Raw genomic sequence first — 18,926 nt, forward strand, 5'->3', positions numbered from 1 at the left:
AATCATTTCTCTAAGTGCCTGTGTGTCTATCAGTTAGTTTTCAGATTCATTTTCCTTACAGTTTAGCAGAGCGGTCCTGGGGTACAATTAAAATAAGTAAGGCAAAGTAGAACTTCTAGCATAACTGTTTATGATTGTTGTATACAAGCTAACTGTAAATATTTGAAGTACACTTAATATTCCTTTCAGTGAAATTTAAAATGTTAACTGTTAAGACATAATATTAGACTGGAAAAAATAAGAAACTGTTCTAAATAAATTTAGAAAAGCCAAATGTTTTTCATGCTTCAGATGCAACATCCTTGATTGTTTACTGTTCTGACTTTTTTATGCAATTCTACAGATGTAAAAGCTGAAACAGAGGATGTGTTCACATACTTTATTTTTCTATTTCTGTTCCCTTTTCTTTGTGAGCCAGCAGTCCAGACTTTTAAAAACAAAGGAGAGCCAAGATCTTCCTAAAACTCTGACTCCCGTTAGAGTAATATGTTCCAACATGTAATAGAATTGTCTTGCTTTACATCTTAAACAGACACAAAACAGAATGAAACTGATGGCAGATAACTATGATGATGACCATCACCACTACCACCACCATCACCACCACCACCACCATCGATCTCCTGGGAGGCCACAACACTCCAACCACAGACCCTCTCCAGATCAGGTTGGTCACCTCGTTTCTCACTTTTCGGTTTTCTAATTTTGTTATTTTGCTCTCTCAAGATAAAACAAAAATTTTCCAAAGAATTAATAAGCAAGTGATGTGTTCTTTGAAATGAGACTCATAGCTCTGGTATTTATTTACATCCCTGAAATAGTTTAAAATTTTGGCTTTTTGTCTGGTGCCTTATTTATCTGCACTAGGAAAAACAGTCTATATACACAAGTAACTCATTTTCAAATGGAGAACCCTGAGGAAAAATTAAACATTGCTTTTATATGAAAAGTCATTGTTTGATACTAAAATAGGTTATAAGTTCATAATGTCTGGGTAGAAGTAAAAGGGAAAAACGTTGATGAAGTTATAGTGGGAATGTATGATAGACTACTTAATTGGGAATAGGAAGCAAAGAAGCTTTTTTTAGAATGACCAATAGAATTGTACTAAGACAGAAACTGGTAAGTATGAGAAAACTCAATTTCTTGGATAGCAACTCAAAAAAAAAGAAAATGAACCCCAAAACCTGAACAACACAACACAGAATTGTTTGAATTCTTGGAACATTCTAAGAACAATTTTTCTGTCAGAAAGGGGAGAAGAGTATTAAGGACTTGCTGTCTTGGTTTAGTTCTGTTTCTGATTAACAAAGATAAGTTGGCTGAGTTTATACAAGAAGAAAAAGTTATCTGGAAATGTCTGTGAATTAAAAAAAGTTTTGACTTTATGCAAGGAATAGAATGAAAAAACAGAATGAAGAGAAGTGAAAAAACAGGTAACAACCACTGTAGTGTTACTGAAACCCAGACTCTGGTTTCAACTATTTCAAGAAATCTGAACCTGTGAAAAAAACTTAAGGGACAAGATGATATAAGAGAACAAACATTTAGGCAAGAAGGTGCATTTAAATGCATGGTAACAGGTTAATCAGGGAAAAGAATGGATAAGCATCATGAAAGTCTGTATCAGAACATCTTCAAGAACATAAAGGTATTATATGAATGATGGAAATAGGTACATGATTAAAGATAGAGCACATACAATACTAGCTATTTTACTAATACTCTCAGTTTTACTCTGAGTTATTTAGGATTATACTGAACAATCTCATGCAGGATATAGGAGATCCTTGGAGCCTCAAGGAAGGCAAAGCTGTTCTCATCTTTATAAATAAAACATATGGGGATTTATGAATCGCTTTATTTTAGACCCTGAAAAGTTATGGAACAAATTATTTTTAATCATTGAATCAATAGAAAGCCAGTAATCTATTGTTCATTTTCAGTAGCTTGATGTGTGTATCAGACTGTGTGACCTTACCTATCTGTCCATCTCAATGGATATCAGCCCACTTTATACTTGCTTGGTCCTTACCCTGTTTTCATCATCATCAACTGGTGGTTCCTATCCTAGACCAGATAAACTATTTCTTTGCCTTACATTCTTTAAGATAAGAGGTCATTTATCACTACTCACTTTATTCTTGCACTTTTCCCAGGTGACGGTTTTGGACCACTCTCTAAAACAGAATGCAGGTCTAGCATTCCCATCCTCTATTTATTATACTTCTATTTGTCAAGGAAAGTTATGTCAAGCAAATGTAATTTCCTTTGTTAAGGTTTTGTGGCTAAAGAAGAAAGTGGTAGCTGCAATATACCTTAAATTCATAATGCCTTTAGCACTGTCCCACCATATATTTGTAATATACAAATAAATACATCATTTTGTAATATAGTTAACAAGTAATGTGAAATGAATCACAGTAATAAAAGCTATAACTGTAAAAAATATTTTTATTTAAATAATTATGAAATCATCATGATATGGGTGAGCAGCTGATACAAACAATGTACCACAGACAAATTTTCTGTTGCTCATTGTCAGACAGGGGGGCCAATTACAGAAGGATTCCAAAGAGATCTGTCCTTTATTTGCTTCCATGGAGTATTGTTTTAGAGATTATTTCAGTGATGAAATAGAAAAACCATTAATATTGTTGATCTTGAATCAAGCTGTGAGAAGCTCCAAGCGTAGTAGGAGCAGTAAAACTGCTCAAAAAGTTCCTCCAGTCATGATAAACTGGAGAAAATCTAGAATCAGTAATTTGAAATTTGGTAAAGACAAGTCCCTTTACAAGGGAGAAGTCACATGCACTTATGAGGTAATAGCATGGAAAAAGGAATCTAAATTGCACAATGGAATACCATTGCAGTGAAGTTGGATCTAATTCTGGGATAGGTATAATGCTGGAAAAGAAGCAGGAAGCAATTATTTTGTTCCTTTGAGCACTGGTGAGACCTGATCTGAAAAGCTGTATACAGTTCTGATCACCATGCTTTAAGGAACACAGACAAATTAGAAAGGGACAAAAGGAGAGCAACAAGAATGATAGGAGTTTTAGAGAACATGACCTGTGAGGAAGGCTTAAGGAACATGGTTTGTTTAGTCTAGAAAGTACCAAAAGGGAGACATAAGTCTTCTAATACATAAAATGTTGTTATAAAGGAGACGATGATCAATTGTATTCCAGTGCCCAGTGGAGAAAGAGTAGGAGCAGTAAATTTAATTTTGCCAAGAATAACTAGGTTAGTTATTAAAAAGAAAACTTTTTCACTTTGAGTCTAATGAATCTGTAAGTGGAAACAAACTGTGGACATTCTTTCATATACATGTAATGGAAGGTCTTTTCTTGAAGATTTTTAAGAACAGGTTAGATGAATATAACTTTATTTCACCTTGTGTTGGACTTGGAATAGGTGTTCTCCTGAAGCACTCCCTAAGTTTCCACAGACTCTGTGAACAATTAGCCCAGCATATATTTACTTACAAAGCAAGCAAATAGGAGATCCATAGCAAAATCCTTGCTGAAATAATCTTTGAGAACAGCACAGACAACGATAATCATGAGTGAACTCTGGTCATTGCTTTATCTTACATTTTTTAATCATGGGTTTTATTTTTTCTCTCCTTTCTGTGTTTTATTTACCATTCTATATGTCATTCATTTGTGCAGCAATTTGAGTGCCATGTGCTGTAGAAACCTGCATTTCCCATTCAGTATTACACACAAATTCTAGATATGTGGGTTTTGATGGCTATAAACCAACATGTGGTTTAAAAGAACAGAAGAAACTGAAAAGAATAATAACCTTGCAGATCATCAGAGGAGATTTTTAATTTTGTAAGGTGACCAGGAAGTTGTGCATATTGTAACATAAATACCAATTAATTTAGTGAATGCTAGGGAGGAGTTTTGAAAGTTTTCTCACAACTTCTGGAGAGGTATAGTTGAACATACAGTGTTAATCTTGAAACTTTTCTAATTTCTATAGATAATACTGGGTTTTCTAATTTACATGCTACATTTCTGTAGGGAAATACCTGCATGTTGTTACGTATGTCTGTAAAAGTATGTACGTGTGCAGTGGAGTACATGTTTGTAACAAAGAACGAGATATTTGTGTACTCCTTTTAAAGAGAATGGTGTACCTCCAGTTTCTTAGAAGAAATATATACACACATCCTGCTTGAAATAAGCCTACTTTTTATGAGGAGCTGTCCTGTTCAGGTTTCATTTCTTTTAAAGGTTGTGTTTTTGTTATAACTGTGACTTGATTTCATATCCTGCCATGGGCAGCGTGTAGCAGGATGGCTCTAGAGTAGTAAAGGAATAGGTTCTCTGACTTCTCTTGAAGGAACCAGTTGAACACCTTTTTTTCAGGTGTAATGGATGTGTTTAGGTTTTCTGGCTGCTGCTGGGGAGCAAAATCAAGTTTCCAGCCCTTTCTTGCCTTTTGCTCTTCTGTTTAGGGAGAGGCATAGATTGGTGACCTTTTTTGCCCTTGTATGTCCTTTTTCACATAAACTCTGGTGAAGCTGTAAGAAAACTTCTTGAACAGTAGGAAGATTCTAACTCTCCTCTGCCCATACACATGGTCATGTTACAGTGAGTCATGATGTGATCCCTGGTTATGTTGGTGTATCTGATTTTATTATGTGAATAAATATATGGAGATTGAGTGCTGCCATGCTATTGACATTGCAATAGTAACCATTTTTAGTAGTCTTTAAAAAACTCAGAAAAAAAGATAATTTTGCAGCTTTGCACAAAAACCAATTTATTCTCTTTAGTTTTAGCTTGAGAGTTGGCAATCTTAAATTCCACCTGGAAACATTTTGGCAGTCAGTGTGTATCCTGAAGTGTGGGTGTAATACTCCTAGCATGAAAATTAGCTTAATAAGCATTCTATACTAGCTTCAGTTTCCAAGGGGTTGTAATATGCAGCACCTTGTAGAGTGCATTGCAGTAATCTAATCTGGATCGTTGTATCCAAGATCTATTTGGAACAAAAAACACCCATGGCTAAATAAATTTTAACTTCCAGATTTAGAAGCTGTCCTGTCCTGTAGCTTAGACTTCATCACAAAACCTACTGTCCAGCTCCATGTTTCTCATATTTCTCACCTCTACATTCTTACTGTTTTTTCTCAAAACCTTTTTGTCTTTGCCTCAGTTTACCCACATCATCATTCAGTTTTCTTCCTTGTATGGAAAATGTCTTGAAGGAAGTGCCTGTCTGTGTCACACAAATGACTGTGTGCTCTTGAAGCAAATTGCTGTAACTGTTGGAAGTTGTTAGGAATCAGCACATTTGTATTCCCTGCCACAGCTGCCTTCCTGCCCTGCAGCCCTTCTGTCAGCTTTATCCTTTTAATATCAGAACAGGACTGCACATTACTAACCAACAGGGAATTCTGCCTTGCTAACCACCAGTCTGGTCAAATTGAGACATCTCCTTCCCTTTGTGTTCTAATCTCAGGAGCCTCTCTGCCTCTTCCTGTTTGTTTCCTCTTCTGAGTTCCAGGCTCTAGTCCTCCATATTCACTTACTAATCATTTCTGTGGGCATTTGACATTCCTGCTCAAAATCCTTACAGTCCTTAACTTACTGGCACACATGACAGATCTCTAGCTCAGGGACGTTCTCCACATAATGAATAGCATTCCTTTGCCACCACCCAGGACTTTCTTCAAATTCAGGAGAACTTTGCCATGTGGTTGAAGGTCTAAAGTACAGTTCCTTCCTTACGACGTAGTAAAAAACTGTAATTGATTATTTGAATTAGAAGCAGTCTCTCTACATGAAAAAGGGACTTAATAAGAAGTGTAGGCAATCTATGACATGTATGTGGCTCGGATATACTTAAGTTGGTGTGATGGCTTTCTTGATAGGAAATTAGACTATTTGAGAACTTGATTCTGCATCCACACAGTGGAAGACTGAAAGTATAACATCCAAAGAATTTTCGTACTTTAAGACTTTATTGCCAGACCTGATTGTTATAAGAACTATCCAATCTTCTTACTTCCCATTGTACTTGAGGTTTTTAAAGGCATAAAATGTACAGTGTTTCTAGTCTCCTAAGAGTTTCCTGAATTCCCAAGCTGTAGTGGATTCAAAGCTGAATGCTTTACTCTATGGTCACCAAGGCTACAAATATATTTTAATTTTGTTTTATGATGAGAGATTATGTTCTCATAAAAAAGAATCTGATTTTTAGAAAAATGTGAATATCATAGGGTGTGTCATAAGGCTTTAGGAGCTGGCTGTTCTCCAAAAAGTTGGCCCTATTCTTAGAAACTGTAATTGGGGATGGAATGTCACATGGTGTCGAAGCATGTAAAAAGATGTCCTTTTACATCTTTTAATCCTGTGTGGCTACATAGAGATTTTGTTCCTACTTAAAACATTTTTGATGGCCCTTCTACAAAGTAGTGGTGTTTAGAAGTAGTTTGACACAAATTCAACAAGTTTTCTATTACTCTGAGATCTCAGCAAAGAGACTTAAAAGGTGGTTTGAGGTCTCTGAACTATCCTCTTGTCTAAAGCAAAAGTCCTCCTTGTCAGGACAGTGATGGGACAGGACTTTATCTCCAGTCACAAAGCCAACTGTTACAGAGCTGTCTTAGTATTACATGCATGTCATTTTAAAACAGGTTTTTTGAAAGTATACTGGTAAACTCATTCATTTTAAAAACGAAATCACATGCAGTGATGCATGAAACTTGACAACAAGCTGACTGTTGCCAAGTAGTTTTAGTATGCCACTACAAACTAACTTTTTGAAGACGACCATATGCTCTCAAAAAATGTGTTTATTCTTTTGTAAAGTGGTGACTGGTCTTGGCAACAGGTCTTTGTTCATCAGCTGGAACTGCTAAATGTCCTCGGAGTTGCTGAAAGATGATATGTGAAAAACTCTGAACAGGTCAGATGGTATTTTATTTGAGGTAGATGACTTTGAAATCAGAATCATAGGACAGTCAAGCAACAATTATTATTTTAGTGTCTGGATCCTGATCTACAAATCACTGTATTGATCCATATGTAATTGTGGGGAAGGCAGAGCATGCTACTTTGTGTATTTTGGCAGCTCTGGTTGTTAGCATAATGCCTTATATTCTGTGTCCACACTGGAAAATTGCCAACCTCAAACTCCTGAATAGGCCTCAGGAATATTGAAATTGAGATTTTTCCCTCAAAAAAAGCCAAACAATAAAGAAACAACAAAACAACACAAAACCAAACAGCACAACCTAAAATCCGGACAAACATAAACCGAAACCGATTATTTTAGCTAATGCAAATAACCATGGTTATTTGAAAAGCATACAATTCTTCAAACTCCTTGTGTCTTTGAGTAGAAAGTTCAATCAGAGCAGAAGTTTAGTACCTGGAAAACTGAAATATCTTGTTTGGGAGTTTTCTACATCATTGAAACTTTGTCGTTCAAGAAAGAAGGAAAAAAAAAAAAAAAGCAGGGGAAAACCCAAAGCACCAGTGACATTGTTGTATAGAGTGATATGATATAGCTGTGTAACGCAGTAAATTGGAAATGTTGGCTTCCTCCCTGACCCAGATTTTGTTTAATATTCTGTGTGTTTCTTTATCCTGTGTGTTTACACATTGTATTTGGGCAGGTGTGAGCTTGCTCTTGTCTGTTCACTAAATGTATGTGAACTTGTTCTGCTGGTGCCTCAAGCTGCAAGGAAATATGCAATTGCATTAGCACAGAGCTGAGCCTGCACTAAGCTCATTGGAGTCACATGGATTTATTTAATTTAGGAATTTGGGCAGGGCAAGGTTTGCTTGTCAGTACATTCAGTATAAACAATCCCAGGCATATCCACTGTAAATAACTAGTATTGTGCTGAATTAATTAGATTTTTGAGAACTCAGGAGTGCAGTGCAAATTAGTCATATAAATGCTTTCACATTTTTAAGTATTTCCTCTGATTTTTCATCTTTGCTACACATATTATTCTTCTGGAACAAAGAACTTGTGATTCACATCACCTGTTGTACAGACTTGTTGAACGGAATGCAGTAAAATCCTATTTATATCGTGGTCACCTTCAAAACATCAGTTTTCCAATTAAATTGTATGCATTTATCACAGCTATAGTGTTTAGTATAAACATGCTACCGAGTGGCAAATTGTTCTCTTCTAATGAGGATGTAATTTCTGTCTAAGCGTTTCCTAAAAGTCAGAAAGTGTGATCGTGTCATTATTTCAGTAGGTACAGAGAATTTTTCCTGCCTCTGACATCTGTCTAAGTATTTTTGTCTACTTTACCCTCAAAAGAAAACTGAAATAATCTCCCACAGAGGCTTGCCCACATTTTGAGGTTAATAGGATTGGTTTCAAACCTAAGGATTATTTTAAGCTACATAGTACTTGTGATGGAACAAAAGAAGGAGCCCTGAAATCCGGAAGAATCTGCCCTGAATTTGAATTTATCTTTCAGGGATACTCTAGTTCTGGATTTTGGTATGCTGCCATTTTGCAGTTACAAACATTGTATGCTACTCAAAATTTCTCATTGACAGTAAAAGCCAATAGAAATTTGTAATATTTGTTAATTCTTTTGTTATTCCTCCTCATTGTAATTATATTATAGGCAGATTAATTTTCATCTACCTTTAAATTATGCTAAATTTGTAATTTACTAAAATACCAGCTGAACCTGACCTGTATTAAAAGCAAGAAGTAGAAAATATAGGTTTTGTCATCTATGATGCTCCAGGAGATGGATTTTCTATATTGAAAAGTTATACCTCTCCTTTGCTTATAGAAATGAATTTATTTTATGTTTTGAGGTTTAATGAATGTGATACAAATGTATACACACTGCTCAGTGTGTATATTTATATATATCTATATTTATATGTTAGATTTGCAGTCTTTTCCACATATGGAAGAATTTTTCGAGATCATGTTTAGCTACAGAAACCTCTCCCCCTCACTTCCCCTGAATGTGTGTGTTATAATATACAACACATATAGAGGTTTACATTTATCTTATATTTCTTAGTAGAAAAATTATCTGCCACCATCATAGTCTAAAATAGGTCTTTAGACCAGCTGAAAGAGCCAAAAATGCATTTCTGGGAGACAGTAACTTGATAACAAAAGTTGCATATCTGGCGCTGGTTACTTAAGTGAGATAACATGTCACAGGCTTTCACTACAAAGGGGACCATAAATTTTTGCATTGCAAATCTGATTTCACGGACCACTTCTTGTAAGAAGCATTGAGTTTCCGCTTCATCTAGTGATAAAACTTCAGAATGCATGAGTATCTGGTGAAACATCTTACTCCTGTTAATGCTGGTCTGGGTGTTGTAAAGTAAATGGTCAGAAACAACGTTTTGCTTACCCCCATCTCCAGTATTTCTGATTGATTTTAACCTTACTATATACAAATAGAACAAATGGTGAGATGGGCTTTATGGTCATTTTCATAGCTGGGTGATACATGGTTACTTGTGACCCTTTCTGTTATGGATAGCTATGAAAATAGACCTCTGACATAGATACATATTGCTGGAGCAATTTTTAAGATTTATTCAACTTTTTGAATATACAAATGAAACATAAAGACCTTCTAAAGCTCTATGCACCAAGGACTTAAATGAATCCACTGTTAATCTTTCTGCTTTCTGGTTATAGGCTCAGTTCTTCAAATCATTTATGCACAAAACTCTTCTGGTTCTGTGTATAGAGAGTTTGGGAGATTAGTCCTCAGCTATGTTTGCTCTTAGAAACTGAGTAGCAGATACAAATCTCTCTAAGCTCTGAGAGATTCTGATTTTAGACTAAGTCCTTGATTTGAATGAAATGTCATTGCTTAGCAGGTAGATTCCTTTGTAACAATGGGAAAATAATATTTGTAAATGTAAGTATTTGCTGTAAGTAGGACAGTTTCACAGTTCAGAGCCAGAAGTTACATGTTTAATGACCCATTAGTAGCCATAGATAACAAGGAGAATAACCTAAATCAGTCATCAGAAAGTTAGTTGAAGAGATGAGCAGGTTATCGGTAGATTTATTTAACCCAAGTAAAGACATTAATTCTTAGCATGCAGCACATGAAAGGGAAATGTGATGAGCCTTGTCAGGAAGGGTCTTCTACTGTGGGAAGAGAGCCAGAAAAGCTTAACTCATCAAGTGTTTAATGTTGCCTGTGTTGCAAAAGCTTTTGGCTAAAAGGAGATTAGGACTTTTTTTTTATTTCTTTTTTTTTGAAGGAATGGATTTTAAAAAGATACTTGCATGCCACAAAAGTGAGGGGAATTGTGCTGTAACCAAATATTATACATGTTTATATGAGCTGACCTCGTAGTAATGCAACTTTTGCAGTCTTTGAGTGCACCTATGTTGGGATTTTAGTTCTGATCAGGAATGAAGATTTGAATCAAATCCTCCTCATCATTCCCACTTCCTGCACTATGGTTCATATCCAGAAATGATGTTGGAATGGGCACCCCAAATTCCTTTTTAATTGAACTTAAATGAAAGATACATTCCAGGAGGTCCTCCAACACAGAGAAAATGCTAAAAGGAATTCAGTCTTGGAGATAAGGCAGAATTAATCCAGAATACCCCCCAGGGTGGGTGTATTGTACAGAGGCCGACCCTCAGTACCAACTGTATCAGCTACAGATCTGTTGCTGTTCCAACGCGCTGCTAAATACAACCTCCTGCAACTGTTCCATGTTCATCAGTAATCCAGAGTGTGCCAAGTGCAGAATGGTTATGAATAGACTGATCATTGCTGGCATCTGATTCTTAAAATTCTGTAGATTACCTAATCATGTAGACCACGATTAGAGTTATCCTCTCTTTCTAACCCACTGTGTAATGTAGCCCCTCTTATCTGAAAGCCACGGTCTCAAATTTTCTCCTAAAACTGATGAGCCTTTATAGAATTGATGGCTGAGAAATGTGCCTGCAAAACTTGCATTGAGATACACTCCAATAATAAAACAGAAGATGTCTTTATACAAGCCTTCTACATGTGTGTAGTGTTTTCTGAGCACTATTTTTTAAATTCCTCATTTTGCTACTTTGAAGCCAGTTTTGAGGTTTTAATGTTAGGGTTTGTGGTGATTGGACCAGAATGGTAAATGATATTTAGTAATAGTATTTAGCAGACACTTATTTTTAAGATGGTAAGCAAATATGAGAAGTAGCAGCACAGAAAACCAAAAAAAAAGGACTAGGACAGGATGAAATAAAATCAATGAATTTATAATCTATTAATAGCCTATGTACAAAGGCTTTGATAGTATTTGAGATTATACCACTGTGCTATGTGTCTAAATTAGATATTTTGATGTCAGTCCTAAAAATTCAGAGCATTCAATATTTTAAGCACTTTGAATTGATAATAATTTTATAATAATTAAGTGTGAATACTAATTTATCAATCCAAATGCTCTCTCTTTTTTCCTTTTTTGCCTGTCAGGAATTGAGATTTTGCTTTGCAGTTTTTGTCACTGAATTGCTATTCTTGACCCTATAAACGAATGAAAGATCCAAGTTTAAAAGGCAGTTAATGTACACAAACATTAATCAAAAATTGCTTGATTACAGTTTATTGTTTGAAAGAGCCGTAGATTAATGATTCTGTAGGATACACACTGATATGAAAAACTAAGCATACTTCTGGAAGGCTCTGATCCAATAGTAATACATGATAGGGCATAACTGCAGCTTTTATTTTGCTTCACAGTGTCTCAAGGATGGAAAAATAAGTAAGGGATTGAAAATGAGATAGGAACAGATTTTCTGGGGTAGGTGCAAATCAAATCAAAATACTACACAGATACAGGTTTTTAAAACAAGACAGTATGCTGAGTCTGGGTTTGGGGTTGTTCTTAGTATCAAAAATTTAAAATCCGGTGGTGGTTTTGTTTGTTGGGTTTTATTTTTTATTCAATTGTATGTTAAAAAAGATCACCACGTTCAGTTTTGTGAACTTGCCGATCAATAAAATTGGAAAATATGTAATAAATTTTTTGCATAAGGAATAAGATCATGACACACACATTCTCATTGAAACAGATGTGAGGAAAAAAGTACGGCAGAGGATTTTTATTAATTGTAGCTGTTGAAGTGGACCATGATCATAATCTGGACCTGACCACATGATAATTCCTTCATTAAATCTATCCTTTTAAAATTCATTTTGGGTACAAGTAGCCATGTCTTTTAGGAAGTGTTTAAGTCTTCATACAAAATCTTCAAGTCACCCAGAACTGATGTGTTACTGAAAAATATGTACCATATTTGCAGTGTAACTGTATCCTCTGATTCCAGAGAAAAGAGCTGTCATCTTTTCTATATATTAGTTAATAATGATCAGACAACCTTTTAATGTTTTATGTGTAGTCAGTTAGGTTGAGTCTCTTCTGTTTCTCACTGCCAAGTTTATTTTTCAATAATTTTCTAGCTGTTTCCTGATGTGGTTACAGTCTTTCAAATATTCACAAGAGTGTGACATGAGCACCAGATGTGTAATGCAGTTTATGGTCTTATGCTACTGTGTAGAGATACAGCAAACTTTGTGATTTTTATTTCTCTGCCTGTATTTTTCCTGGTAAATTGAAGATTGTATCACATGTCACTTCTACCATGATCTGTAAAGCCCTATTTGAGATCCTTGATTTCAGATTCCCCTGTCTTCTAAGCTTGCCCTGTATGTTTTCCAATGATGATACTGTATTCATGCTTTCAGGCATATGTTTATGTGGCTGATAACCTTTATTCAGCTCATCCTAAATATGTTCAGTTTTCCAAGCAGTCTTGGTCAGGCTTTTCTTTCAGATCATGGAAATATGGAAGAAGTTTGGGATGAGAAAGATATCTGCAGGTCCCCTTCCTTCCCCAGCAAACATTCATTCTGTATAGAGCTAATTTGTCTGACACTGGGTCACATGGCACATAATGAAATGTCTTACAGAAATCTCAGCATATTATTTCAAAGCACTTACCTTATCAAAAAGAGTCTCTATGCAATTGGAACAGATAGAAAATTCTTTTGACAGGACCAGTACTCAATAAAGCAATGTTGATTGATGTTAACTTGGCTCCAGCTTTTAATTTATTGCTTATTGTATATCGGGATCAGTGTCAAACTATGTAGTCTTTAATTTTCCATAAAACTCTGTACAAATATTTGACAATATTTGATTTTTCAGCTCTTCTAGAATTCTGCCAAAAAGAGATCACACAAATAATTGAAGTGAAAATGAATGTCTGCCTGTTAGAGGAATTACAATGCTCTAACAGCAAACCAGCTGTGTGTAGTTAGGAGGAGTCAATTTGGAAATGTACCGAGTTGCCCATTTTGTTGATTTGTGCTGTTTTTAAGAATGTCACCAAAGATTAACCTAATGCATTCTGTTAGTGAAATAGGATCAAACTACTCAGTGGAAAAGAAATCCTTCAGTCTTTCTTCAACCTTTACTCTGGCAAAACTCTTGTCAACTTGAAAGTCAGTTCAATTAGCGTTACTAGGCCTGAGCAAGAGTGGCTCCTGTAGAATTCAGAGGGAATGACTTGTGTTTTTGGTGAGGTAAACCCAGCCCATTGGAAGTTTTACAGAACCTGTCCCTTTGTTTCAAAAAATAAATAAGAATATTCAAGCCTCGCTGTGTCTTTGCTCTGTGCGGTGTATTTGTGCAGACCTTATAACTGAGATGTGTTCCAAGTTAATTGTAAAAAATTTACCCACATTTCTTCTGTGTTAAATGATAGCTAAGTTTATAGTGGACTGTCAGATTTCTTTACTTAATTCAGCAACATGCAAGACATCTATCTTAACATCTGGTTTTTAATAACAGTTGACATCTGGGAGCTCTTTTTTATTCCAAGAATGGACTAGGAACAGTAGTGATACTGGCAGTGTATATTTTCAGGCTAAAATTCCTGTCCATTTCAATCATAATTAATTACCATTCATTTTATTTAGTTTTTAGATTTAATTAAGTGCCAGCAATATGTTACACCAGCTAACTTTCAAGACTCTGAAACTATAGAATGTATTTTTTTCATGTTTCTAAAATATTAATGGGTGAATCTAGAATGATATGATTTTATTTGGTTTTGAAATGCTGAGTTCAATGAAAAAACACTGTGTTGTGCACCTCTATGTCCTAGAAGCTGAGTATCACATCATTTGGCACAGTAGAGCTGTATATAGAGATAGCTCTGCACATAGACATCTCTGTGTGTATAGATAAAGAATCATGGTAAAATTGTAATCTTCAGTAAATGTGTCCTGGGAAGAACATTCCACTCTTCTTATTTAGTTCATGCTTTTTATTTTGTTCTTACTAACTTCAAGTTTATAAAAAATGTGAAGAAAGACCTTCTGCTTTCAGCTTATCTGCCATAAAATAGCCCCTTTTAAAAACAATTTAATGAAATTTTTGTGTTTGCAGTTAATTTTATTCATTATTAAAACTTTAAATAAATGAGTAATGTTAACGGTTCAAAAATGGAAAAAAGAAAAACTATCTAACAGTATTCAACAATGTGCAGTGTTTAACAATTGTTTAAAAGATAGAGTTAATTGATAGCATGATGGAAAAGTGTGCCTTGCTAATGATACAATTTTATTATTCAGGAGTTTTGTATCTTTTAACCAAACAGAATTTAAGGCACTTTGATTATACTAATTACTTTGCTTACTTACAAGGTTTGATCTTTGCCGTCAATGTTGTTTAGAATTGCGTGCAAATAAAAAATAGATAATCTTTTAATATTTAATCTTATAATCTACTTCCTACACACTGTTTTCACTAGGATGGAAAAATATGTACGTCACTGTTGTTGTTTTTTTGGTTGCTATAGGTGCGGATTCTTGTATATGTAACACAAACTTGTTCACTTGTTTTCACTGGCTTATGTTTAAAAAAAAAAAGAAGTCATGTTTTTAACAGCCAAGAAAACTGTATTTTGTGTGCACCAAAGTAACTAACCTTTTCTTCTTTCATTCCAATGCCAACACCTTCTCTGTGCATCTCCTAACATCTGGCACGCAGGATGATGAGGAGGGTATATGGGCATAGCCGTTCCTGTAAACCAAAGTTCCAGTTTTGTTTTGAGGGGTGAGAAACTCTCTTTTCTATCTTTTTTTTCAATTTTTATGTTTTATTTTAAACTGTGTGGAGCTGTGTGCTTTTTGACAAGTGTGTTTGCGAACCCACACGTGTGTTTGTGAAGATGTTTTCTCATATGCAACGAAAAATGAGAAACTGTGTCTAATGGTTTAGTGGTGTAGTGGTTTAGTTTTTTTATAACTTACTGTGGCTAAAGGTGTAAGTAGGTACAAAGCTTTAAAAGAAGTCTATTTGTATCTGTTTGTATCTGTCTAAACAATTTTCTTTTTTCAGTAGGTAGGTAAGAATTTCTTTAAACTGGTATTAATCTGCTATATCATCTCAACGCTCCCTGTAAGAACACTGTAATATTATTGCAGAACGTGTTTGATACTTAAGAAAGTTTGCCACAGATTAAGCATGGAATCTCACTGGAATAGAATTTATTATATGCATGGAAAAATGAGACTACCTCTTAAGCTGAAATGTTTTAATGAAATTTTAAAATAAGCAGCAGATTCTTAATAAGGAAAGTATAATCTCTCCATGCAATTCATGTTCTGTGCCTGAAACAGTATGATGGAATAACAACCATGCAATAATTTGGCTGTGATAATTAAGACTACAAAGTGCAGCTCCTTTTGTTTGTCTCTCAGTTATGAGTAAATACTGTATTGTCATCGTGTGTCACTTATTGATGGATGCATATCCAGTTCTTTGGTGCTTGCCTTTGAAGCTGGAGGTAATTTGCAGCTCATGATCACCGTGGTTTCTGAGATCATCAGGCTTGGTGGTTTTCTCCTAGAAAATGTTGCTCACTGCTTCTCACGGGAGCAGTTTTATTTGCTGCAATGGGCCTGTTCAAAGGAGCAAAATCTACTCTTATAAGTAAAGATTATTGTATTATTAAAGCTTCCATACTTTATATTGCTTTGACTCCTGTCACCCACGGTCAAAGACTTGTATGATTTGCTTCCAGCTGTGTTATAAGCTATGTTGTAAGCCCATTGTTCTATTTGATATGAATAAAATCTTCAAAATGTTTTTTGTTCTTATATGCTTAGTTTTCAGAATAGTTGTGCAAAGCAAAATTAGTGCAATCCATGATGAATAATTTGAATTTCCTTTTTAAAAAAAAGTAAAAATTTAAAATTCCATTACAGAGAACTTTAAGATTTAGTAATTTTAAAATAAAATAATGGGCAGTGTGGTACCCATTAACATTTAAAAGAAAGCAACCTTGGTTTATCAAAGTATAATTATAAATCTTTCTGGGTTTTATGCTTTGTGATTCAGTCCTAAATGGCATGCTGGTACTGGCTGTATGTGTAGGTAACCTCTGTGTTTATGGACACACATGTTGCATGTGGTAACAGTAGGAAAGGATGTGACTCATATTCTAAATTTTTTCTAGTTTCTTTCTTCTTTCCTGAAAATAAGCAACCTGAGAAAGAATTTGGAGCTGTTCTTTTACACACAAAATGTAAAAAAGGTTTATGGGCTTTCTTAGGTTTTTAAGTAATTAGCAAGTTCTGTTAATTGCAGCTGCATGATATTTTAATAGCAGTTTATGATGTTATTTAGAAGTAATGTAATTTTCAGCTGTTTGTCAGCATCATTCTTCTGTTTTGAGTGTGGAGAGCAGGTCTTGTTTATTTTCCAGGCCCATATTTATTTCCAATTTAAGAACAGACATTCCTCTTTCATGCTTTTGTTCAAATGCCAACATAGTTTATCTGCTATTGTCATATATCAGACTTTTGACAAATAACTTGTTTGCTGTTTCTTTTCAAGGGGAGGATCTCAGCAAAGGTGGTTTAACAAATAGCTGGTAGCAGGCACAGCCAGTCCTGCAGACTGAACTCACAAATAGACCTGTCCTCGTGGGTAGAATAGCCATGACTCTGGTGGAACTGCTGTCCTAAGGTGGAAGTTCATGTCACAGACCTCCTTCCCTATGGGAAAAAAATTAATTTCGGTCCCAGACCTATAGACCTTTCTGAAAACACTTGGAAATACTAAATTTCCTCATATTTACTGCTAAGAGCTGTAAGTATATCTTACAAAAGATATACTTAGAAAAAATAATCGATAGATGTCTCTATTGTGCCCAGGCTTGAGAGCAAACAGCTTGATTTGGCTGTGTGAGTACAGGAGTTGGCATTCTCCACTCTCTTTAAAAAGTTGTAAGTTAAAAATCATGGAAGTCCCTTTAAACTTGACTGCTTTAGTGTTCAAATGCTGCACAGGAGTGACATGAAACGATGGTGGAGATGTAGAGTGGCAGGGCAAGGATGTGTTGTGAGGTTATAGAGAGCTAGTTACTCATTAAGAATCAGACAAGGTGTTCAGGAAAATCTCACTGGCCAGCCAATTTAGTAGCAAATGTAGCTGCATGGCTTGAGTGTTGTTAGAAACAGGATCTCTCTCACTCTCCTCACACTTACAGTGGGGAAAAAAAGAAAGAAAATCGGAGGTGATGATAAGTTTTAAGAATAAAGCCTATACAGCACTCTGTCATGGGTAACTGAAGCCATGTGACCTTCAGCAAATATGTTTTGTGGCACAGCTGGGAGTGCAGGTAGAACACAAGTGCTTGTTTTCCCTTTCCAGTTCTTAGCACTGAAGTGCAGCAGACACTGGAAAACCAGTTGGGACTTTGCCACAAGCTGTCTGTGTGTGCCTGTAAGAGAAATCAACACAAAACCTGTTTGGACAGTATTTGTTTGTACAGTACTGTAGACTTTGTTCTTTGTCAGGTGTGAAGTCAATTGGATGTTTGAAAAGATGCTTAGGAGTGTTTGGGCAAATTTATTGTCTGTTATATCCTTAGAACAGGGTTACCTTCACACCTGAAACAAAGAACGACTGAAGCTTGCGCCTGGCATCAAATGATGTCTGAAAATGGAATCATAAGGCTAGTCTGCTAAATTTGGATTTAGGAGCAGAACATAAAGTCAGTAATTTTAAAATGTTACCTTGTGAGACACTCTGGAGGCATCAGTGTCATTCAGTAAAAAACTCCTTCAAAGCAGAAATTTCTACGGCATGGGCAAAAGAATATTGCTCAGGCAAATATTCACTGTTCGCTTCTAACTGTTGGATGTGTTTTATGTGCTTCAGGGAGGAGGAGACTTTTAAAACAAATGTGGTGCCTGGCTTTGTCTTTGCTGAGATGTGGAAACAGTTCTCTTTCAAGATGGCCTTACTAATAGCAGTATAAAGCACACAAAATTTGGCCATGTTGCTATATAAGGATATGTTTAAAGGCATTAACTATTAGCTATTGTTCTGCTTTTTGTTTTCATTATTTCAAGTCTTGATTTTTGTACATAATTTGTATTTTTTTTTTTTATGTTTGGATGTTCTGGTTAGTCTGCGTTGGAAAAAACATGCTAACTTTGAAATGAGCCTCAGTAGCATGGAAAAATAAGGAGCATGACTGTTTGCAGTGTTCATTTTAATTTTCTCATAGAGTGTATGAATACTAGCTCTATGCTTAATTAGCTAAATGGGTGTTGCTGCATTGACTGGAGCCCCAGGGCATTTTGAATTTGTGAATTTTTAGGCATGATTGTTTTACTGCAACTTAGTTTTTACTAAACAAAAGGAGAAACCTCCCAAGGAATGTTTGTTTTGCAAACCAGGGACAGATTTGTGACTAGTCTTCATTCCTGTTAAAATACTTTTATTCATAAGAGAAGACATTTATAGATTTTATTTTGATTGCGAAGTTTTATATTAGTTAAAGAGTTACTTTTCTTTTATTGTTAAAGATGTCATTACTACTGATAGTATTTTGAGGTATTAATT

At 35.3% G+C, this 18,926-nt stretch overlaps 1 protein-coding gene across 9 annotated transcripts in view; it reads left to right on the forward strand.

Moving 5' to 3' along the window:
- ERC2 (ELKS/RAB6-interacting/CAST family member 2) overlaps positions 1–18,926 on the forward strand; it is a 430,377-nt gene that overhangs the window by 304,534 nt on the left and 106,917 nt on the right. For all 9 annotated transcript variants that reach the window (XR_004359172.1, XR_004359173.1, XR_004359174.1 and 6 more), the window contains 2 exons: positions 533–667; positions 15,057–15,122. Coding sequence is in view for 1 of the 9 variants with exons in the window: in XM_032699590.1 (XP_032555481.1) it covers positions 533–667; positions 15,057–15,083 (162 nt within the window). In the remaining 8 variants the exon portion in view is untranslated. The remainder of the gene's footprint in view (positions 1–532; positions 668–15,056; positions 15,123–18,926) is intronic.

Source organism: Chiroxiphia lanceolata, chromosome 11, assembly GCF_009829145.1.
Source record: "Chiroxiphia lanceolata isolate bChiLan1 chromosome 11, bChiLan1.pri, whole genome shotgun sequence".
NCBI lineage: Eukaryota > Metazoa > Chordata > Aves > Passeriformes > Pipridae > Chiroxiphia > Chiroxiphia lanceolata.